The sequence below is a fragment of the Apodemus sylvaticus genome, chromosome 8 (genome assembly GCF_947179515.1).
Source record: "Apodemus sylvaticus chromosome 8, mApoSyl1.1, whole genome shotgun sequence".
NCBI classification, from domain to species: Eukaryota; Metazoa; Chordata; class Mammalia; order Rodentia; family Muridae; genus Apodemus; species Apodemus sylvaticus.
In genome coordinates, this window is record NC_067479.1 from 2,248,036 (window position 1) to 2,272,504 (window position 24,469).

Consider the following 24,469-nt stretch of genomic DNA (forward strand, 5'->3'; position numbering starts at 1 on the left):
GTTAGATTAGTCAGCATCCTAGCACTTCCCATCTGTACAGCTGCTGGAGGCAGTGCTTACTGACAACTGACAAGCTGCTTAGCACTGCAGAATTTGATAATTCATGTCTTACCAAATTTTTACTGACTTGGAAGAAAATAAAACACCAATTAAAAGCAGATGTCACTTTTAATGCTAACTGGCTGAGAAACTTACAAATTTTAACCCAATGTGGACACAGACTGGACCCAGCTGACAGTTTGGACAGCTAAGTATTCAAAGTCTCTGAAGTCCCACAACTTTGAAAGTGATTTTTCCAGAACTTAATTCCATGTGGCTTTAATCTGGCAACCATTCAAAAGAAACGGTTTCAAGTGGTTATCTAAAAGTCAAATTTACTGTAACATTTTTACAAAGGCTATATGATGAGAACACTAATAAACTAATATTCCCAAGATCTGCATTTTATGTTCTTATAGATCAAAATTTTGCAAAACACATTGTACCACTTTCAAAACTGTACCCAGAAAAATTAGTATAAAGACTAACAAGCTTGCTTAGCGTGACTTAACGAAATAATCCAAGAGCCAAGCAACCTATAACCTGTCATCAACAATCTGACATAAATACATTCTTCAATTCATTGAGTTGACATCTAACCATGAGTTCTGAACAATTTTTTTTAGATTTATTGTTATTTTATGCATTGGTGTGTGTGTGCCTGCTTGTCTATATGAACAAACGTATGCATGCAGATTCCTGTCAAAGTCAGAGAGGGTGTCAGAGCCCTGGAACTAGAACTGTTGGTGGCTGTGAACTATCGGGTGTAGGTGCTGGGATCCAAGCCCAGGTTCTCTGCAAAAGCAGGTAGTGCTCTTAACCACAGAGCCATCTATACAGTCCCTTGAATTGGATGTTTTGGCTAGCACTACAAAAGTAAGTACAAAACCTGACAAAGCCTGATGAGCCACATACATACATACTGATAACATTAAAACCCAGTCTCTTGCAATAAACCTAAGCTCTGACATTAAAATAATTTAAAATATATAAAGAATCATAATATTTTCAAGATGAATGGGCTAGTATATTTTCACACCACTCCATCTTATCACAAAGTGACCTGAAATAAAATCCCATATCTCAAAGACGCTTCAATATAAAATATCAAGTTTTTAACACACAGTAAAAGTGGCATCAATTAACCTCCCACCTCCGTGTCTGACAACACAGACCACACCACAACCTTCGAAGCCAGGTCTCCTCTACTGACCACTTCTAGTTTTCCACAGCCATCAGGCAATCTTAGAATAAATCCTATGGACAATTCTCACAATGATGCCAAGCGCGGCATCCAAACCTATGAGATTCAAGGCCTCGTGAGCCATTAACTTTGGAAGCAATCACTGAGCTGAACAGCTATAAGGAGGAAGATCCAGGAGGGTCCTGGACAGTTTCATGCCCCACGTATAGTGACGTGTATCCTTGCTTTCACAGAAAGTCTAGCATGAGAAAGGCATTAAGGGAAGAAGAAAGGAGAGGTAGTTGAGGAAGGAGACTGGAGAAGGGTTGAGCTGCAACTGCTCACTTTGCACTTTCATCCTGCTTCCTGCTTTGCTGGTAGTGAGTGCAGCGATCTTCCACATACAGCACACATGGCAGGGCCTGAAGGGTCCCTGGCTCTCAGCTCCTCTATCCTGTTTATTCCTAATATATATTCATCAGGCTTACAGGCTGCTACAGAGGGCAGCCTCTGTGCAAAGGAATGTAAATTACTGACATGTGCTGACACATGGGCTTGCCACCACTAATGAGCATATTAAAGGGAAAAACGCTCACTAGCTGCCTGCAGCCTGCTTACTTACCCTGCGTGCATGATTGACATCAGCTAAGAGTAGCTGCAAAACGGTAGCGGCAACACTGCTGCCGCTCTGAGTAGTCAGAGACGAGCATGAAATGTTCACATTGCAGAGGCTAAAAACATGGTGCACAACACTACTGAACATGTATGTCATCAGCTTCTGTTAAGATTCATGAAACATGGAGCTGGAGAGATGGCTCAGCAGTTAAGAGCACCTCTGGCAGATGACTAGGGTTCAATTCCCAGCACCCACATCAGGAAAGCTTACAACACCCTGTAACTGCAGTCAGGGAATCCAACACCCTTATGACTTTTTTGGGCACTGCACATCCATGGTGTACATACAAACAAGCAGGCGTGCACGCATGCGCACGCGCACACACACATACACACACACATACACACACACGTAAAATTTTTTTAAAAATATAAAAAATTTTAACATTGTAAAACTTGTTGGAAAGTTAACATTTTCCCCTAACTTATTTGTTTCATAAGCATGAAAACAGGATCTCGGGCTGTGTGGAACAGGGACACCCAGCAGCAAATTGCGCACCTTTTGATTTATTCACCAGCTCCATCTATGAACTTAATTACCTAAACCCCCTAAGAACACAGCAAGAATCTGAGGGGCTTAATATGTCCTCCAAAAAAAGTTATAATTATTATAAACCAATGAGTTAGACTGGAGATATGGCTTAGTGGTTAAGAACACTGACTGCTCTCCCAGAGGTCCTGAGTTCAATTTCCAGCACCCACATGGGGACTTCACAGCCACCTATAATGGAATATGATTCCCTCTTCTGGTGTGTCTGAAAACAGAGCATTTTTTTTTCAAAAATACTGATTTAAGCATCAAAACAGATATTTGACCTGATTGGGCAGGGGCTCATTCACTGAGGCACAGAATGTGAGACAACCTGGCTACCATAATCTAATCTGCAATTTACATTGAAAAAAATCAAAACTGGGATAAGCAGACATCTGGTACAAACTATTCCTTCTGGTTAGAGCTGTGGGTGGAGCCCAGGGCTGGAGCTAAACAAATGTCCTGTGCTAGGCTCCACTACAGCCGTGATGTTGACACTTTTAATAAGTGATTTTTATAATAAAGGTTTTAATGAAAGGTATAATTAGTCTGAGTGGTTTCTAAGAACATTATGGATACAATCAGGTACTCATAACACTAGTATATTTTTCTTTCTCTGATGCTCTCTAAAAAGCACAAGACTCTTAAAGCTTCCAAAAATTTAATTATTACAATATTATATAAGAAAATAGCAAAAAGTTCTGTAAAAATTTCTTTATTTCATTGCCAAGAAAACAGAGATAATCATACTTTGGGCTATTTATATGGATTTTTAAGCACCTGTGAAACCACTTAGTGTACACCGTTTAATAGTTCTCTAAAAGAGAGAATCATTCGTGCCTGAGGAGCCCTAGCCCTTCCCACATCATACTGTTAACATCATCTGATCCTTTACTCAGAGGCATACGGGGTTGGCAATTTAGGTCAGTGGTGGAGTCCTTGTTTAGTGAGCACAAGTCCGTGGGTTCCATCCAAAGAGACCAAAAGCCAAGGACACAGAAGCACACCTATGTGACATCAGGAGCTCAGGAACTGTGACTTTCCCTCACCCTCAAGGAACTTTGCACACCTGGACTAGACACTTCCTGGGTGATAAAATGCCTGCTTCCTGAGAACATGCACATCTGTGTCGTGATGTGTTTTTCGGCTGCTCACAGAAGCTCTTCCACCCTTTACCTCTTACTTCTTGTCTGATAACGTCCAGCCTCTGCAGCTCTCAGTGTTGTTTTCTGACCTGCCATGGAACTGCCACCATCAAGTCCCTAACAATTCTGGCCAGGACAGCTAAGGAGACATTGTCTCCAACATACGCAGCCTTGGTTAACTGATACAGATACCACATGCCAGGTCACTGAGACTGCAAAAGCACACTGCCAGGTCTTCTCCTCTGTGTGTTTGTTGTCCTCTCTCCTCTGCTCTTCAAGAACACGTAACCATTATGGACAGGTCTGTGGAATGTGACTAGGGATATCAGGAGGCTGAAAGAGTCCTAGTGTATAGAGGAAGGGCAATAAGTGAGAGCAGGCAGAGTCAGGAGGCTCTCTGAGGATTTGTTCTACCACCAACCATGACAATCTGAGTTCAATCCTTGAGAACCACACAGTGCAAAGAATTAACACTTGTTCTCCAGCACGTTGTTATATGACCATATGCACACTCCTGCACATACAATAAATACATGTAACAAAAAATAGAGGACAAATTAAAACTCAAAGGCATAAAGGCTCATAAAGCAAATTTAACAAATGAAATAGCAATATTTTATAACAATATTGTTATTATATTGTTACAATACTCTCATATTAAAAGTGATATGTGTAAAAAATGTGATTGTTTTTAGGCAAACGCAATTTAAAAGGTAATACAGATCACAAGTATTGCTAAACTCTTTCAAATAAGTTTGATGTAACTAGCAGAGAAATTAGGTCTCCAGAAGTCTATACCACTTCGAGGGACATAATAACCAATTTTATTACAAGCGCTATTGGCGACCTCTGAGACGAAAGGGGTTAAGAGATAAGTAACGAGGATGAGGCCCCTACCTACAGTGGATGCAGGCTGAGGCAGACCAGTGGGAGCTCAGCAGAAAGTTCCTCAGACCTCAGTGCAGGAGCTGTCTCTGGGAAGGATGCTCTGGCCTACAGAGGCCACCCAATCATCTTGGCACACAGCACTTATCAGACTATTGGAGCTCAGAATCGCTTAAAGCTTGACAATGTCGCAAGCTCTGAATCCTGCAAGTGGAATTAATATTTACCTAATTAAAATGTTAAAACTGTATTTGTTTTAAAAGAATAGCCAAGTTAATGCTAACAGTTAAATATAATATTTTATGACACACTCATTTGTGAAAGTGGAAATGTTTTGCATTTTTGCATATCTCTTTAACATTTAGCTTAGTAGAAGACACCTAGATTCTCTTATCTGGCCTCCACATCAGCTTGGTTTCAATTAGGGATCAAGTAGACATTTGAAAACTCTGCTGCCCAATCCTGAAGAAGATGAGAAAACTTATAGCACAAAGATTTCACTGCAGGATCTAGCAGAACCTCAAAAGCCCCCAAGGGGCGTAAGGCACACCAACATAACCCACTTTGATTTTCTTCACAGCGTTCATTATGGTATCTAGATTTACTGCTTTATTAACCTGCCATATATTGCGAAAGAACTCCACAAAGCCCAGGTCCTGTCTGTTATCACTGTTACAGACAGTGTTAGCAAAAACACTAACTAATGCCACCTCCCAGGACAGGGCATGCATGTCCCTGATTGTTTGTGGCTAACATAGTTTTTGCCTGTTTTGTCTAAAATCTTCCACAACTGGGACTAAGAATTCAGTATTCCTTTGAGAAGGAATTGTCCAGAACAGCTCAGGCTTTGTCCCTGGCCCTCCTGTTACAGAATTTCCTGAAATACTTCAGCTCAGGAAATCAAATGGAGCCCTGCATATACAACCCAGAAGAGAAAGTTTAGAGGTCTCTTAGCTCAAGTAGGAAGGGAGGTATATGCCAGCCAAACTCAACTGGAACCACTTTCTAAGCATTAGGGACCAGGCCTTTACTTCTGTTTGTTTTGCCCCCCTGTAAGCACTAAATGTGCATTACCTGGTGTGTTCTACAAGATCCTCTCACTGGGCTCAATCTCACTGGCTCAGTTCATTCAAAAGCACATGACCTGAGCACAGTGGCTCCCTCCAGAGACTGGCATCAGTGCATGCTGTTCTCCTGCTCTTTACCCATTTCCACCAGGAGAAAGTATAAGTAAATGATGTGTCTCTGCAGTTTTGTTCCCACTGAAGCCTTTCACACAGATTCTAACCCTTTGCTAGTGGAATTCAAGATCGATTCCTGGCAAATACACACACACACACACACACACAAAATAACATGCACTCACACATGTATGTACAGACACACTTATACACACATTCATACACACACTCATACATATATACAAACTCACTCACAAACATACTCACACAAATGCACATATATACAACACACATGCACTCACACCACACAGATACACCTGCACACACTCATACATATATACAAACACACACACAAATACATACTCATACATACACTTGCACACATACACATACATTCACACCACACAAATACACACACACACACAGACGTACCCTCAGTGGAAGCTGCTAATTCTAGAACATCAGTGTTTCTCAACTGCCTAAAGAGAAAGTAGTTATTCCGTGAGACTAAAGAATGAATAAGAATATGGTAACATGAAAAAAAAAAAAAGACTACATTTCTCAAATTTGTATTCTACTATAAATAAAACACAAATGAATCAAAATTCAATGTTTTTGTATGTGGCAACTATCTGGTCCTGGAGATAGTGGTAATTTCCTTTGTCTGTTCTAATCCAAGCACACATCTTAGCAGCACAGCATGGAGAAATGGAGAAGGCTCTCAGCAGAAGCAGCTTACCAGCATGAGGTATAAAGCATCAGGTTTTAATGGAAAACTGGGAGTTAGTACTTATGCTTTAAATTAAACTCTGGACTTTTGTCATTGTTGTTTTGGTTACTTAGGCTTTTTATTCTTTATGTTTATTGTATTTATTCTTCTCTCATATATTACATCCACGGTTTCCCCTCCCTCCACTCCTCCCAGTCCCCCTCATCTCCCCTCTCCCTGAGATGAGATCTACTCCTCCTGTTGCTGAGCACAAGCACTCACATCAGGGCTGGATGAGGCAACATGGTAGGGAAAAGGATACCAAGAGCAGATAACAGAGTCAGAGACACCCCACCCCACTGCTTGCTTGGGCTTTGAGGCACTATCTCACTACACATGTATATAGCCCAGGTTGCCATGAATTCTCAGCCATCTGCCTGTCTCAACCTTCTGAGGGCTAGGATTCCAAGCCTTGTACTACTGTGCCCAGCTGAATGAAGATTTTTAAACAACCAGGTAGAGGGAGTGGTATTTGATTATGAGAGCCAGTTTTATCCAGGATAATATCCTTTTGTGTATCTCCTCCTACCCTAGTGGAAATAATGTTAAGTCAATAATGACACACCTTGAGCCTCTAAGAGAGCTAGGAGCTTTTTGACAGCATATCCTGTTTGAGTTAATTTGGTTTCTGTTCACTAACAATTAACTAAAAAGCAAAAAAAAAAAAAAAACAACACTGTACTCTGTACTCTTTCTCTGTTACTGAACATATAAAATATAAGAAATGAAGGTAAGTGAAACTTACATCTTTCACAACTAGGGAACATATCAAAAACATTGACTAAAATGACCTGGTGCTGGCTATGAAAGAGAGCATTAGCCCCCGAGCTCACTATATCCCCGAAAGGAGCTACCACTGAAACTCACATACCCTTGTCAGGCTGGCAGCTCAGAGGAGACAAGAAAACACACTGTGGTTCCTTTTATAAATTTTCTTAAATGAAAATATCAGACACAATCAAAACTAGATTTACACTATAATGGTTCCCTAGATACCAGCCACCCATTTTCAACAATTATTATAAAACTAATCTTAAATTTGTATTTCAGCAGTACTAAAACCAACTGAGTCTTCTAAACATTATGTTATTGTAAGTTAATACCAAACAGTGAGCTTCATTCACTTAATGGACTATCATCCACAGAACTACTACAGAAATGTAATCAAGTCTGCTTTCACACTTAACATGTTTTCTCTAAACTATGGCACTCTTATCAGCCATGACATATGTAAGAGCTGTCATTAATTAATCAAAACAAGTCCTTATAAATAAAACACTGTGGTTATGAAACGTACCACATTCCTCTTAGCCTATAGTACGTTCTTATGTCTCTTTAATATCTACATCCAAACAACCAACTAGTGTGTAAAAAACTGTAAAGAGAAACTAAGGACACATACAGGCTGTACAGTTCACATCATAGGAATGCTGGGCAAGGCAAGGGCCCAGAAGAAACACACCATCCAGGCCAGCATGCACAAAGTGTCTCCAACCAGTGCCTAGCTCAGGAACTAGTAACATTCTTAGATAATGTCCAGTCCTCAACGAAGGCCCAGTGTCATCTCATTATTTCTGCTTCTTTGCCAGTTTTAGACAGCATGCACTTAAAAGCTTAATTTTAGAATGAACGTGGGACCAGTCAGGAAGAATCACCAGCCGCATAGAAAAGCGATAATTAATGCTACTTCATTTAGTCCAATGAAATCTTCAACTTGCCACTTTCACTTGAAAAAAATCTCCTACTGAATTCTAAACTTAAGGGTTAAATACAAATACATCAATGAAAACCAATTTTAATGGGGAAAAGTTACTATAAAACAGTATTAAAATTAACATTACAACATAAAAACAAGATAATTCTCAAAAACAACCTTCCTACATTGATTTCTAGAATTTCAAGCTCTAACTCAGCAATTTCTCTTATCAAAGAGAGCAGCGCAGCCGGAACAACCCCTAATATGAAAGGTTTAAAAAGCACTTCTGCCTCTAACAACCAAAATCTACATGAAATGTCTGAGTCAAATAAATCAGAAATACTACTGAGAGAAAAAAAAAAGATGAATATATATGCTCAAATAAGATTAGGAGAGATGGAGCTGGAGAAATGACTCAGAGGTTAAGAGCACTGGCTGCTCTTCCAGAGGACCTGGGTTCAATTCCCAGCACCCACATGGCAGGCAACTCACTGTCTGTTATTCCAGTTCCAGAGGATACAACACCCCACACAGAAATACATGTAGGCAAAACACCAGTTCACACAAAATAAAACTAAATAAATTATTCAAAGAAAAAGATTGGGAGAGATAATTATATTTGACTTCCAGCCAAAGAAAAGAGCTTTAAACAAATTAAGGACAATTTAAATGAATTGCCTTTATAGTTGAAACATGCCCCATTTTCTATACAGTCCATAGCATTTGTTTCTAGATTACCTCATAGAGTTTAGCACAAGATTCGGAAACCTTGTTACTATATTCTAAGATTTAATATAAGTATCAACATACAGTACTCACCTCTTACTTTAGCCTAAAGTCAATTAACACAGAAAACAATCCCCTAAGCTCACTGTGACTTATGAAATGATAAGCTTTTTACTGCACATGATGAGAAGCTATCTTCAGAGACACTTCACTACACACCATGAATACAGTTGGTCTACCACCTATTCTCAGCCAGTCATTAGTGATGACTGTAAACATGGACTTCTGATCACTAGCAACCTGCAAGACAATCCTCTAATGACACTGGCCTCCAGGATCACAAGGAGAAGCACTGGAGGTCTTCAGTGTCTCAGGTGTCTGAACCAGAGAGTTTGGTAGCTGAGATGGAATTGGTTCATTTTTCCCTTATGGCAGCAATATTCAATCTGTGGGTCATGAGCTCTTTGGGTGTCACATATGAGATGCTTATGATTCATAGGATTAGCAAAAGTACAGTTAGGAAGTAGCAATGAAATAATTTTATGGTTGGGGATCATCACAGCATGAGGAACTATATTAGCATTAGGACTGTCAAGAACCATCACCTTGGGGTGTCTTCAACTTGCAGTGAGTATGTCTAGGGGTACAACCCATAAGGTGATGAACCTCTATAGTGTTGAAGAAGCAATGAGGAAACTCAGTGTAAGAAAGCATTCGCAACGATCAATATCAGACAAAAGAGTAGCCAGCAGGCAAACAACTCTGTACCACTTACTCAGTAACAATACAAACCCAGCTAACATCATTACTCATCAGAAAAGTTCAAATAATGAAACAACGAAACACCACTACTTGGTGAGACAGAAATGTAGTGAGAATGTGAGGCAACCACGAGTAGAGCTGTACAATTATACCTACTAGCACTCAGGTTCCTGCTCACAGTCCTAAATGTTTAGCAAACAGAACTGAAACCCACCACAATGGCACTGGAAGTCAGCCAATTTCTAAGAATATACCCAGGTGGGGAAAAAACATCACATAAACAATGCTCCCACACCACACTGTAACCTACAGTCAACTCCTTTTGCATTGTTTCTAAGGCACATACCAACAAGACCAGATATTCTCAAGAGTGTCTTAAATGGTACATATTTGATATTTGGGAAGTTATATTCCAAGTAAGAATTTTGCCCTGATGCCTACACAAAAAAAAAAAAAAAAAAAAAAAAAAAAAAAATGTGTGGTGGGGGGGAGAAGAGCTTAATTGTGAGTTACAATCTTCAAAGCAAGGCATCAACAGTCTTTTGGACCTAAGCCCACCATTTTATGATGAGTAGAAAGCTCTTTTGCAGGCTGAAGGCCTTTTAACTCTTAACCTTAAGTCTTCAATAATTTTTAATGTTCATTGAAATTACAACTATAGAATAAATAGGACAGATAAAGAAAAAGCAAAGACTGAAAAAATTCAATGCTCTTCAGTTCATCAATGAGAAGTTAAAATGGGAACAATTTTAACATAATGTAGAGAATAGTATGCCAGGTGAGAATGTTTTTATTTTTAATTTTTTTTTAGTATCCTAGAAATCTGACAGAAAACATCCACCTCATTAAAAAGATACAAAAACCTCTTCAGAAAAGTTAACCATGAGCAGTACCTTTAAGCTGGAAAAGGCAGGGAGAGGCTCACTGCAGTGAGGAAAGCGTGGGAAGCATGTGACAGACTACAGGCAGCCTCCCTGGCAGCACTGCATGGTCAGGGTCAGTAGAGGAGCAGCATTGTTGGTAAAAGGAAGTGAAGGAGATAAGATGAATGAAACGACTCAGGGGGACAGGAGAGAGGGGTGGGCCCTTCTACACAATCCTTTCTAATACCCAAGTAGTAGAACAGCCAGTTAGAAGGTACTATTTTACCTTGATTCAATGAAAATTTGATGTCTCACAATGATTATTTTTCTGAATTAAGATCTCTTACCCATTCTTCACGGTATGCTCTGAAGCCTTGAGAAATGGAACTTATACCTGACATATCCTCCAATGCCTTAGGCAGAAATGCCAAACAAGTATCTTGAATGACTAAATACTTGAATAGCCACACTGGCCGTATTAACTTTCCTGGGTAACAAGCATTCATGTCTACCTGGAGTTACCAACTTCTAAAAAGACCATGGCATGTATTGTAGGGCTGGCAGGCCACTCATCTCTGTTGTTCCAGGACAAAAGTAGCCACAGACAAATACATAAATGAATGGGCATGGTTGGGTTTTAATAAAACTTTATTTATAAAAAGCAGGATGTATTTGTTCCACAGACAACAGTTTTCCAACACTTTTCACAAATGTAAATATAAAAGACTACACTCTTTGAAAACCCAAGAGCAACAAGTGTTCTAAACCACTAAACCATCTCTCCAGCTCTCAAATCACTTTTTATTGCAAAACTTTCATGAAAATTAAAAAAAAAATAGACAAAAAAGGGAGTATACACAAGGACAACTCAGGTACACAACATCATGCCTAATAATCTATACCTTTACATACGTCCACCTGACTCTTCTAAGCAGGTGTTACCCTGTGGCATTGTTTTTAATCCAGAAGGGAAGTGAAATACAATAGACAATTCTAGACTCTAATTCTGCAGTCTACAGAACTGCTCCAATTGAAATTTAGAGAGCTTTGAGTTCTATCTAGAAAGTGATAAATATAATTATAAATAATGTTCCATAGAACAAAGTACAAGTAACGAAATGGGGGTAGGGAGGTCTAATATATTAGAATTAGAAAGATAATCTATCCCACTCCCCCCCAAAAAGAAAGATAATCTAATACCATAGAATCTCTTGCTGTATCCTAATGATGAAAGTGAAGGTGAGGGCCTGTGCAGTGCTGCGGGCTAGCCTGGGAACCCACAGCAACTCTTGCTACTGCATAATGACAAGCCAGATAGAACTCCAGCATGGGCACAGGAAATGATCTACAGGCTGTGCGCCTTATTGTGGGGCTACTGGCAGGTGCTTGGGAAGGAAAATCATTCTTTCTAGGAGGATATGGCCACTTATAGGATTCCCGTGCTCTATAGGGGAAAAATTAGGGAGAGGCATGCATGTATGGGAAAGATATAATCATATTTCATTGTATACCTATATGAAATTCTGAATAAAACAATTCTTTTTAAAAGTAAAAAAAAAAAATAAAGATAATCTAAGCTGGCAGAGGTGGCACACACCTTCAATCCAAGCACTTAGGAGGCAGAGGCAGGCAGATCTCTGTGAGTTCAAAGCCAGCTTGGTCTACAGAATGAGTGCCAAGACAGCCAGGACTACACAGAGAAACAGTATAAAAAAAAAAGAAAAAAAGAAAAGGTAATTTAATATCTGACATAATTGATCCAATAACCACAAAAGTTCTAACAATCAAAAGCATATTTTAGTTCCTAAAAACTTAGGTTTCGGTGTCACCTTGAGCATAATTATATCTAAAAATTTTATTTATATAAAATAATTATAAAAATGATTATATATAATTAGTTTGATACAGATACAGGTTCATCTGCCTAACTAGGATGGTGCCATGAGGACAACACTTAGACCATTCAAAAGTGCTTTTCCCAAAATGAAACCAATAGGATCTGATAATGTCACCGTTTGGAATAAAAATGGGAAAAAAAGTAAATCTTACTTCAGGCCTCATTTTCTATACTCAAGGTATAAAAGTAAATAACTGTAACAGGCAACAAACAACCTGGCCTAGTTACATAAATATTTATTTTATTTTTTAATTGGATGTATGCATGTGTGTCTGTGTGGAGTTTGTGCACATGAGTGAAAATACCCACAGAAGCCAGAAGTAGAAGTCATGTCTGAAGAACTGGAATGCTGCTAGTTACCATATTTGGGTTTTTTGCAACAGCAGTGTATGCTCTTAACCACCAAGCCTTCTTTCCAGCCCCACATTTACAATTTAAAGTCAGATCAAATAATTTAACAAATGGTTTGGAATGGCAACTTTAATTCTTCTCCATTCATTTAATTACTTATAATAAAAACATTCACTTTTAACAATCATCAAAAAGTCAGATCAATTAGAATTCTATAATTCAGTTGTCCTAACATGAACAACTCATGTCTTGATACTGCTTTCCGGAACATCATTTCTGGCTTGTTACAGACTTACCAAACACTTTGCAAACTCTTTGTTTTCTGACAGGAATCCATAACCTGGGTGTACCTTAGGAATAAAAACAAGAGATTATTTTAGCTTCGTTACACTGTAAGTCTGTCTAAGCCACGAGGTATCCATTGTTTAAGTGTGTTGAAGATGACAGCCTCACTGACTAGCTCATTTTGCTCTTCTGAGTAGATAGTCAAATTCCTCCTTTGCTCTGTCAGAGGCCACAGTGGCATCTATGTGATAAATACTTGTGATATCGAGTACTTGTCATAGAAACTCACCTGACTTTTCCTGAGGCACGTCAATAAATATAAAGAACTTCCCAAGGGCTAGTAGGCCAAAGAGCTGCAATCTACAAACCTTTGGCAAAACAGATGAAAACCTCAGAAGCAGCTGCTCTCAAGCCACTCTGTCAAGGTGTGGTGGTGCATGTCTTTAATCCTAGCACTTGACAAACAGGCCCTCGGCAGATTGCTGTGAATTTGAGGCAAGTCTGGTCTATATAGCGATTTCCAGGCCAACCAGGGCTATGTAGAGAGAGACTATGCCTAAATAAATAAATAAATAAATAAAGCCCAAGCTCTAAATCCCACAGTACGTCTTACTCCCAATAACAAAGGGTGTTCAAAAGTTCCCCAGAGCCTGTCAGCTGCACCCAAATGGACATTCGGTTTAAATTTGTACTTTGTACCATTTTTTTTCCTTCTGGTAACTATCCCTTCTCTCCTTATTCCACATTTGGCTATCTGCAATTAGTCTATGCTATCTTCCCCATAAACCACAGTGTACAGTCTAACCTGTATCCTAAGCAAATCACTTTTCTCTCTACCACACAGCCAGCCATAAGCCACGCCAACATCAGTCAGTGTTAGCACAATCTGAGGTAAATTACTTCTGCTAAAAGGAGAGCCAGGTTCCTGAAGGAGACAGAGTTGGAACCTGAAACAGCTACAAATGGGATAGTTGAACTGAAAGCAAGTGTCATAGACACTTATTTGGACAGAATAATTTAACCATTGAACACTAAGAAAAGACTCATTCCACCATTTCGTCCAAATAGAAAATTCCACTGGAGACTTCTGACAATTGAGGGTTAAAATAATACAAGTTTCCTTCTGTAAAGTGCTAATATGCTGTAATGATACATATATGGAATCACAGAATAGGGGTTTTGTTCACACTTCTTTCTAAAAAAAATAGGCAGAGCAGTAAGGCATTTCTGGCTAGTGCCCGACAGTGCTGCCTTTATCATTAAGTGGAAAGTTAGCTCTCTGATTAAAAAGCAAGAAGCAAAAATTACAATACTTGATGTCAGAAACTAGTTTTTTCCTTGGATTTGACACCATCCAACCCAAATTAGAGGTGGAGAAAGAATTTATCAATCTAAGTTATTAGCATTCTGTTGACACTAACAAACTGAGATAATTAGCAAATAAAAATTTATTTCTAGCAATGAAACTGAGTGTGCAGCACAATTTTTAAGTGACTAAATTGGAATTTAAACAGTCTTTTGAGAACCTGTTTATAATACAGAAGTTTCGTGGCTTTTTTTTTTTTTAATGCTCTTATTACACTGAAAGGGTTAATACTCAAAACTAATTGGGATTTCTTTCTTTCTGGCAAATGTGGAACTGAGCTGAAGCTGCTCCCTGGTGTGAGAGCTGAACCCAGCAGCCACCTGCAGCATCAGCCACCAACACTGCCAGATGCTACAAAGCCTTTGATTTCCAGTAGCGAATCCGACCACATTTAACTCATGTGACACAAACTAACTGCAACAGCGTTTTCAATCATTCTCCCTTATTTTTTTCTAATACAAACTCTAGCTTTCTGCTCACTGCATATGAAACAGCTGCAGTAGATAGGTTCATTCAGACTCACAGCTTGGGCCCTGGTTTTCTTAATGGCTTCCATGATGGCATCCATGTTGAGGTAGCTTTTACTGGTGGGAGCTGGGCCAACACAGACAGCCTCATCCGCCATTTTCACATGAACCTAAAGAGAAAAATCCCTGTATTAACAGATTCTCTATAAAAAAGAATTACAATCACCCATTAACAGATGCAAAACTGCAAATCTGATTGTTTCACAGTTACCCATAGAATCACATTTCTCTTCAAATATGCACTAAAAACAGCAATGCAACAAAAGGTTCAGGGTCGGCATCACCTATGACTTCATTTATTACGCATGCCGAACCAAACAATTTCTATAACACACCTGTATCCCGTCTCCAGTTCATCCATGCATAAATATGATACCAAAAAGTACCTCACTACATGGCACCAGACTGGCCCAATATTTTAATAACAGGCGCATTCATGCCCAGTTCTGAGCAAGCTCCCCAGGAAGTGGGGATAATTAGAGGGACTGAATGGATGGATGCAATGAGTCCCTGCACAGCATCAGGTCGGCACCAGACTCAAATTAAAGCCCAGGACTAAAGAGTTCAATATCATAACACATGAACCAGAAAATTCTGAGAAACATTTAAATACTCTCACATTAGAGCCTTGTCCATTTTACACTTCATCTTTGAAAAAAGGAGGGGGGGAGAAGATGTGTGTAGTAAGTGCTCAATCTATTTAAATTCATCAAATGTAGGCATGTGCTGTCTATTTTTTAAGACAACTCACTCAACAGTGTTTTATTCTATGAGTTTTTGTTTAAAAAACTAGGTAGGCATTCAATATTGAAAAGAATAAACTGTTTAATTTCAAAAGGAATCCACTCTTTTTAAAATAGTCACAGTGGGCTTTTGAACTGGTATCTCCTAATGAATTTATAGCTTAAGTACTCACAGTCAGACTAAATTTATTTTAGTTTACTTTATTTTAAAAGGCAGATACATAAAACTGGGCATAAACATACACCTGAAGATTTATGATCCACTTCTCCACTGAGGGAGGAAATCTACAGTAGAAAACATTTCAGTGTTTCTAAGTTATAACCTTCAGTTTTGAACTAATTTTTTAAAACCACTTTTTGAAATAAGATCTGAAGATTAACAAAGTAGCCTTTTAGAAAAAGATTTGAATTCCTTTTATTAATTAATGAAAATTCTCCAATTAAGCAATAAAGTCATTGCATATTAAAAGGTAAATGATAACCTACTAAAGAAGTTACAGATCAATATTTTAATAGGAGATCCTCAAATACTTACATTCCTTGAATGGAGCAAATGCCAGACTTACTCACAGGCTTCTAAACACCGTCTTTCTAAGCAGGCCCTCTCCCTTTCTTAGCTTTGCCCGGCTTAGTCCCAGCTCCATATTTCTCTGTTTCTCCCAGACATCTCAGACTCTGCTATTACCAACTTTGTTGTTGTGATTAAAACTGTGGGTTTTGAAAAACTTGGAAACCTAATGATCCTTGTGAAAGAGGGCATGCTCCAGGCAAGCATGGCTGTGAACGGCAAAGGCACACTTACTTTATATAATTTATTTCTCTCATGATGCGCTGAATTTTTCCTGGGTACTTCACATTTAGATGACCTTCCTTTAGTCTGAACTCTCACAAATGATGGCAATGAATCACATTCTACCTAAGAATTTCATTTACCATCTTTACCATCTATGTTATCATGATGTGCATGTTTCCTTCATAAATCCTAATGACATAAGAGAAAGACTATGTCGTAAATTCTTTTTAAAATCTCTGAACAATGCTATGTGCTAAAAGATTCTGGATAGGAGTTTATTTAATAACTTGTATTATTAAATGATAAAACTGTTTTACTTAGAGCCACAGTAGTAAGTTGTCTTTGAAGACAAAGCCTAGCTACACCCAAAGAACACTTTCTCAGCCAATGGATCTAGTAAGTCCACATGTATAGTGGGGAAAAAGTTTTAAAAAGATATACATATGCCCAAAATCTCTACAATGAGCATACACAGGAAAGGGGAAAGGAAGACTCTCCCAGCTCTGGAACTCTGGATTCCAGTCTTGTCTTCTAACTTCCATGATGCTTTACGCCTAACTGTTCTCTTGTTCTCTGGCTACCACACTATGCTTCCTGCTTTCCTGCATTTTCACAAGCCCAATGTGAGCATCCCGAGGACAAGCTCAGAGTCTAACATGTTGTCACTGATGACCCATACTGACCTAATAAACACTCCAATGCCTTATATGTCCCAGGAAGGTCAAAACTGCAGTGGACTTGGCAGAAAAGAACTGCACACATACTTTCTAAAGGGCTACTTCTCTTTCTCAGAAATAAATTTCACACAGAGGGATGGGTTATATATATCTCAACAAACTTACAGTCTAGCCTAGGGTCATAACTGATGGGCAAAGTCCCTTGGGGCTGGGGTGGGGACCATCTCGAAGCCCCTTCACCTTATTTACCACAGAGACAGTAACAAAGTGAAGTGAAAAGGCTAGTTTTTAAAATTTCTGAAACTGGGCAGGCACGACGGCACATGCCCTTAATCACAGCACGTAAGAGTCAGAGAAAGGCAGAACTCGGCAAGTTGGGGGGCAACACGATTTACATAGTGAATTTCCTAATAAGACCTTGTTCCAGAAAAGCTTTTGAAACTCCATGTGAGCTAACAGGTGAATGTGGTTACTGTTGTACAAAGTATGTAAGATGCTTTCTTTGGTTTAATTATATTTTTTAACTTTTTAGAAGCACCTGTATAATTCTAAAGAGAGTTTGCTTACCAAAGATTTTATGTTTCAAAAATTTCAGCATCTTAAAAAATAAATTTTAAGTAATTTAATAAAAAAAAGAAAAATATAGCAATCATATACTTTAAACTGAAGCAAATTAATCTAGTGAGATTTGCTATGGTTCAAAAAGAACAACATGTTGATAGTAAGACTACTCCATACCCAAAAGAATCAAGTGTTTTTGAAAGGAGACTGCTAGGTTTTATTCATGCACAAACAGTTTTACATTATTATTTTATTATTTTTAATTCTTTGCAGAAGAGTTGCTTGAATCAGCCTGTTTTTCCTAAGTAATGAGTTTCAAGAGTGCTATTTTCAAACTTACAGGACTGATAAAGAATCACCTTCCCATTGTCTTTTTGAAAATAAAATTATGCCTGTCTAGCATGCATGAGGCCTTGAGTTCAAAAGCTAGCACCACACATGCAAAAATCTAATTACTTAAATACGTGGATATAGACAACTGGTACCTAAATTTTAAAACTTTGGGTTAATTAAAAAAATCTATATCAACAAATGAGATTCCTGAGATATGTCAAAAATATTCCATTTACCTCCTATGTTTATCAAGAAAACTGGCCAGGCGGTGGTGGCGCACGCCTGTAATCCCAGAACTCTGGGAGGCAGAGGCAGGAGGATTTCTGAGTTCGAGGTCAGCCTGGTCTACAGAGTGAGTTCCAGGACAGCCAGGACTATACAGAGAAACCCTGTGTCGAAAAAACCAAATCCAAAAAAAAAAAAAGAAGAAAGAAAGAAAGAACAGAACAGAAAAGAAAAGAACAGAACAGAAAAGAAAAGGAAAGAAAAGAAAAGAAAGAAAAGAGAAAAGAAAAGAAAAGAAAAGAAAAGAAAAGAAAAGAAAAGAAAAGAAAAGAAAAGAAAAGAAAACTGTACCTTAGGGTTTAAAAACAAATGTACTGGGTCACATAGCATATTCAGCATAAAGTGCAATGGTCTAAATGGAAGTTTTCAACACCTTCTAAACTAGTACTGTCTAATACATTTAGATACTTCTTGTCTGTAGTACTCCAAAGCATACCTCTCTGGAGGATCTGACTCAACCAGGGTGGACAGAAATACATGTGTCTTCCATGTGACAACACCAACAGGCTGACAAAATGGAGACTGGAGAAAATTCTTGCCTGAATCAGCAAGGCTCACCCAATCCAACCAGACATCAGAATCACCAAATCTAACTCAAATGTCACTAATGTGAAAATTACTAAGAACCGGAAAGGTAAAGAGAGGAAAATCAACCATAGGATGCTACTTTGAAGCATTAAAAAGAGTTACTTTCAAGCAATCAGATAAAGCCCTATCTCTAAAGAGACAATTTGATGTCTACACTTGCTTTGGTTACATTTTATTAGAGTGACATATTTAGTTCAGGATTATTTTGAATGATAGAGTTAAGGACTTTGCTACTGTTCAAAGTATAAATCTCAGTCTTAAAAATGACAAGAACAAAAGAGCTGCAAAACTTCTGGCCCATTTTTTTGTGTATATGGAATGTTTTTTTTTTTTTGCATGTACATTTATACACTATATGCATACAGAGTCAACAGGGACCAGAAGAGTGGGTCAGATCCCCTGGAACTGGAATTACAGATGTTTGAGGGCCACCATGTGGGTGCTGGGAATCTGGAAGAACACCCAGCTTGTAACCACTGAGCCATCTCCCGAGTCCCCTGGCCCGTTTTCTATGTCCTGTTTTTTAAAGTCACAAAAGAGAAGTGATGGAACGTGGACAGCATATGGGTAGGATGTAGCTGACAGAATTTCCCAGTATCATGGCGGATCCACACGGATTCACCACTGGAGGAATCAGATTTTAATAAAGCTTACAAGATTAGATTTTAATTGTGCCCAGAGATTGAGTTGTCATTGTTTGGGGGGAGGGGTAATAGATAAGTGATATGGATCACTTGGGATTCTACATTGGTTTGTTTACTGCTGTGTTATAGGTTTTTAAAGAGGTCTTGCTGGAATGCAGGGGTGCATTGCTGTTGATCTAGGGCACACAAACACACATACACACTCACACCAAAAAAAAAAAAAAAAAGCATAAGACTAGAGGTGTAATACAAGTTTTTGTAGACATCAGGGTAAAGAGAGGTATAGACAGAGCAAGAGCAGCAGACACTAAGTTCCCAAACAAAACCTTACCAAGAGGCATGTCTGTGGAGCTGGTGGGTTAGAAGGGATAACAAAAAGAATTCTGAGACAGAAAAGAAGTAACAGAGATGTGCAAGGAACAAGGGGGTTATGGTAGGAGCTGGTAACCAGATGCAAATGTTGGAAGAAGCGGGTGACGCTTGAGATAGGGTTTGGATTTGTTTTCTTTTGTGAACTTAGGAAAACGTGAGAAAACTGTAAATAAGGAACTAAGAACAGCCAACTATTGGACATGGTTCCTAATTTGCAGGTATTAATAAACTACAGAAGCCTCCCTGAAAGTGCTGTTTTGTGCACATACGTGTGCTTCTGTAAGAAAATGCCTGAACATGTAGATACTGCAAACTAAATAACCTAGAGCTTATGTCAACTTACATTCTACTAAGAGGAACATCAACACAGCAAATACAATTGAGCACTTTAATTTCAATCTAATGGAGAAAATAAATCTTCAATTTAAAAATTTTTCTATTAGTGGGGTTGTTTGTTGCTCCATTTCTGAGACAAGGTGTGTGTGTGTGTGTGTGTCTGTGTGTGTGTGTGTGTGTGTGTGGTGTGTGTAAGTCAAGATTTCTCTGTACAACAGCCCTGGAACTAACTCTGTAGAACACGGCCTCCAACACAGAGGTTCACTGGCCTCTGTCTGAGTGCTGTGATTAAAGATGTATGCCATCACAACTGGAAGTTTATTACTTCCTTTCTTTCTTTATTTTCTTATTATTTTCTTTATTTGCATATCAAATGTTAATCCCCTTTCCTCATTTTCCCTCTAAAAACCCCCTATACTATTCCACCTCCCCCTGCTCACTAACTCACCTGCTCCTGCTTCCCTGTCCTGGCATTCCCCTACACTGGGGCAGCAAGACTTCACAGGACCAAGGGCCTCTCCTCTCACTGATGCCCCACAAGGCCATCCTCTGCTACATATGCAGCTGGAGCCATGGGTCCCTCTATGTGTATTCTTTGGTTGGTGGTTTAGTTCCTGGGAGCTATGGGGTACTGGTTGGTTCATATTGTTGTTCTTCCTATGGGGCTGCAAACCCCTTCAGCTCTTTGGGTCCTTTCTCTAGCTCCTCCATTGGGGACCCTGTGCTCAGTCTATTTGGTTGGCTGCGAGCATACACTTCTATATTTGTCAGGCACTAGCAGAGCCTCTCAGGAGACAGCTATATCAGGTTCCTGTCAGCAAGCACTTGTTGGCACCCACAATAGTATCTAGGTTTGGTAAATGTATATGGGATGGATTCCCATGTGGGGCAGTCTCTGGATGGCCTTTCCTTCAGTTTCTGCTCCACACTTTGTCTATGAATCTCCTCACATGGGTATTTTGATTCCCCTTCTAAGAAAGTATCCACACTTCGGTCTTCCTTGTCTTGATCTTCCTGTGGTCTGTAAATTGCATCTTGGGTACTCCAAACTCCTGATCTAATATCCACTGATCAGTGAGTGCATTCCATGTGTATTCTTTCGTGATTTGGTTACCTCACTCAGAATGATATTTTCTAGTTCCATTCATTTGCCTAAGAATTTCATGAATTCATTGTTTTTAATAGCTGAGCAGGACTCCATTGTGTAAATATACCATATTTTCTGTATCCATTCCTCTGTTGAGGGACATCTGGGTTCTTTCCAGCTTCTGGCTATTATAAATAAGGATGCTATGATCATAGTGGTGCATGTGTCCTTATTACATGTTGGAGCATCTTCTGGGTATATACCTAAGAGTGGTATAGCTAGCTGGGTCCTCAGGTAGTACTATGTCCAATTTTCTGAGAAACTGCCAGACTGATCTCTAGAGAGTTTGCAATCCCAACAGCAATGGAGGAGTGTTCCTCTTTCTCTACATCCTCGCCTGCATCTGCTGTCACCTGAGTTTTTGATCTTAGCCATTCTGACTTGTATGAGGTGGAATCTCAGGGTTGTTTTGATTTGTATTTCCCTGATGACTAAGAATGTTGAACATTTCTTTAGGTGCTTCTTAGCTATTTGAGTTTCCTCAGTTGAGAAGGGCCAGATATTCTTAAAAGAGCATTTCAAATGGTACATTCTCATGGGAAGATATTTAATGTTATAAAAATCACAAGCCAAATAAGAATCTTGCCCTGATGCACACACACACACAAAAGGAAGAGGGACCCCTAATCATAAGCCACAATCTTTTATACTTAATGAAATCAGATAGCAATATGAAATGTTCAAAACTTATGTATATTATTAATGTATAATTTTGGTATGTGAAAATACAACGTACTAAGAGGAAAAACTACAAATGATCCTCCATTTATAATGTGATACATACCCGTAAACCCATTGTAAACAGATGATACCATTAGCTGAAAGTGTTTAAAGGGCCAGTGAAATAGTTCAGTGTATAAAGGCATGAGGACCCACAAGGTGGACAGAGAGAGCTGACACCTCAAAGCTGTGTCCTGACCTCCATCCATACTATGGCACACACATCCACATTTAAAGGACTAAAGATGTAGCTCAGTTTATAGAGTGCCTGCACAAAACACTGGGTTAGATCCCCAGCACCATATAAACCGGGCATAGAGGTATATGCCTATAATCACACTTGAAAGGTAGAGGCAGGCAGGAGGACCAGAAGTTTAAGGTCCTCCTGTGCTACAAAGTGATTTCAAGGCCAATCTGAGATAAATGCAACTATGTCTCAAAAACAGAAACAGAAAAGGAAATATGCTAACTCCACCTATCAACTTTCTGTTACTGTAAATGATACCTGAGATGAACCCACTTCTAAGAGGCAAGGTTGACTGAAGCTCACTGTTTGGGAGGGGCAGTCTACGATCAACAGGCCTATGGTGGGTACAAAGCAGGGAGTGTATGTGAAAGTTACTGTTCCCTCCTGGCCAGTTCAGAAAGGAGCAAAGGAAAGAAGGGGCTAGGGGTCATGATCCCCTTCAGGACATGTCTGCCTCCTAAAGCTTCTCCTGCCTTAGAACAGTTGCAGACCAGGGACTAAGCCCTTCTTAGCATGTCCTCTGAGGAACATCTTTACCAAACCCCAGCAGCCTAGCCTACAGAACATCCTATTTTAAATTCTCTTTAAACCATGGTTGTTTCCCTCCTGATTTCAGGGCTAATCAGAGCTTCGGTTTCTTATACTATCTAGCATCAGAAAAAGAAAAAAAAAAAAAAGGATCATACTACACACAGCTAGTCTGGGAAAATATCTACATTCCAAATTTGAATGAGGGTCTCTACAAAGATATGACACTTTTGCAGAACTGTAAAATCAAAACATTTTAAGACAGCTATGGCAGGAGCCATCTACACATGAAACCTTACAAAGTGGTTTGTGCCATTTTGAAACCAAATCTCCTCACCACTCAGAAAGAATTCCAGCTGAGCCACATCAGTACAGCCTCGGGATCTATAACACTTAATTAGAATAGCTCATGAAAGATACTTGCCTAGATTTAATTATAAAGGCTCCTTTACTCAATATCTAATATCCATTTGGGGAATACAGCACAGACTGAGAATTATTCTATGATTGACTCACAGAATCAACTCAACATGCAGTTGTCAGCAGAACAAATCACTTCACAATACTGTTTACAAGCAATTTTACCCAAACTTAAACTTCCCTTCTAGGAACATGAGGTTCTTACTTTAGAATACCCGTATGCTCTCTAGCAGACATGCACAGCTGCCCCCACGTCCTCCAGAAGACTTCCTTAATATGGGTTCCAACCAGGCAGCCACCATGGTGGCCACATAGAAGCAGCACAGACAGGCAGAAAGACAGCTGAGTGGCTGGAGATCACAGGGGTCTGAAACCCAAAGGGGCAAAGCAATATCTAGACAGGCTCCGTGCCGCTGGCACACTTATTAGTCCTCAGTAAGCTCACAGGTGATCACATTACAAGTTCATTTCCAAATTCATAGCTGAACAAACTGATCTTTGATTTTTTAGATTTGGTTTTTTCAAGACAGGATTTCTCTGTATAGCCCTGGGTGTCCTGGAACTCACTCTGTAGACCAGGCTGGCCTTGAACTCAGAAATCTGCCTGCCTCTGCCTCCCAGAGTGCTGGAATTACAGGTGTGCCCTACCACTGCCCGGCTCAAACTGATCTTTGAAATTCAGCAAAAACACAACGGTGTGATCGACATTCTTCTCTGGTCTTCACAGACATGACAATGCAATATGAATGCAGTATGAATGCAGTACAACGCAGCAGGAAAGAGGACTGCACAGGAATCAACATGGCAAAGCTCCTGTTTCAAGTGCACAGCAATGAAGACCGTCCAGAGATCAGGACGGCAGTTGAGACAACATGAACAGCAATCATCACCTCATGAAGTTACAATGAGGAAACCCAAACAATGGCACACAGTGGAAAACCACACAAGGACACACACTGCTGACTAACTGTGAGCAGCTTTGTGAGAAGCAAGAAACACCAAGGGCAAGGGCTGGTCACTCAGGAGCCTGGAACAAGACGGCCACTGGCTAACAACAGGCTAGGGTGGAGTTACCTGCTCTTTCCTTCAGCTCCTACAGCTTTTGGAGTCAAAATCAGAAGTAGTATCTGTGATTGGCACTGTGCACATCTACACCATGATCGTGACACGGATCTAGAATGCACAATGCCAAC

General features: G+C 39.4%; 1 protein-coding gene across 2 annotated transcripts in view; it reads right to left on the reverse strand.

Annotated features, from left to right (window-relative positions):
- The window catches only part of Pcca (propionyl-CoA carboxylase subunit alpha), a 774,935-nt gene that overhangs the window by 302,678 nt on the left and 447,788 nt on the right, over nucleotides 1-24,469 (reverse strand). Inside the window, exons 5-6 of one of the 2 annotated variants that reach the window (XM_052190574.1) lie at nucleotides 14,879-14,992; nucleotides 13,001-13,054 (exon numbers count right to left, since the gene is read on the reverse strand). The exons of the other annotated variant lie outside the window; for it this stretch is intronic. Of the exons in view, the coding sequence (XP_052046534.1) occupies nucleotides 13,001-13,054; nucleotides 14,879-14,992 (168 nt within the window). The remainder of the gene's footprint in view (nucleotides 1-13,000; nucleotides 13,055-14,878; nucleotides 14,993-24,469) is intronic. 2 annotated transcript variants of the gene reach the window in all.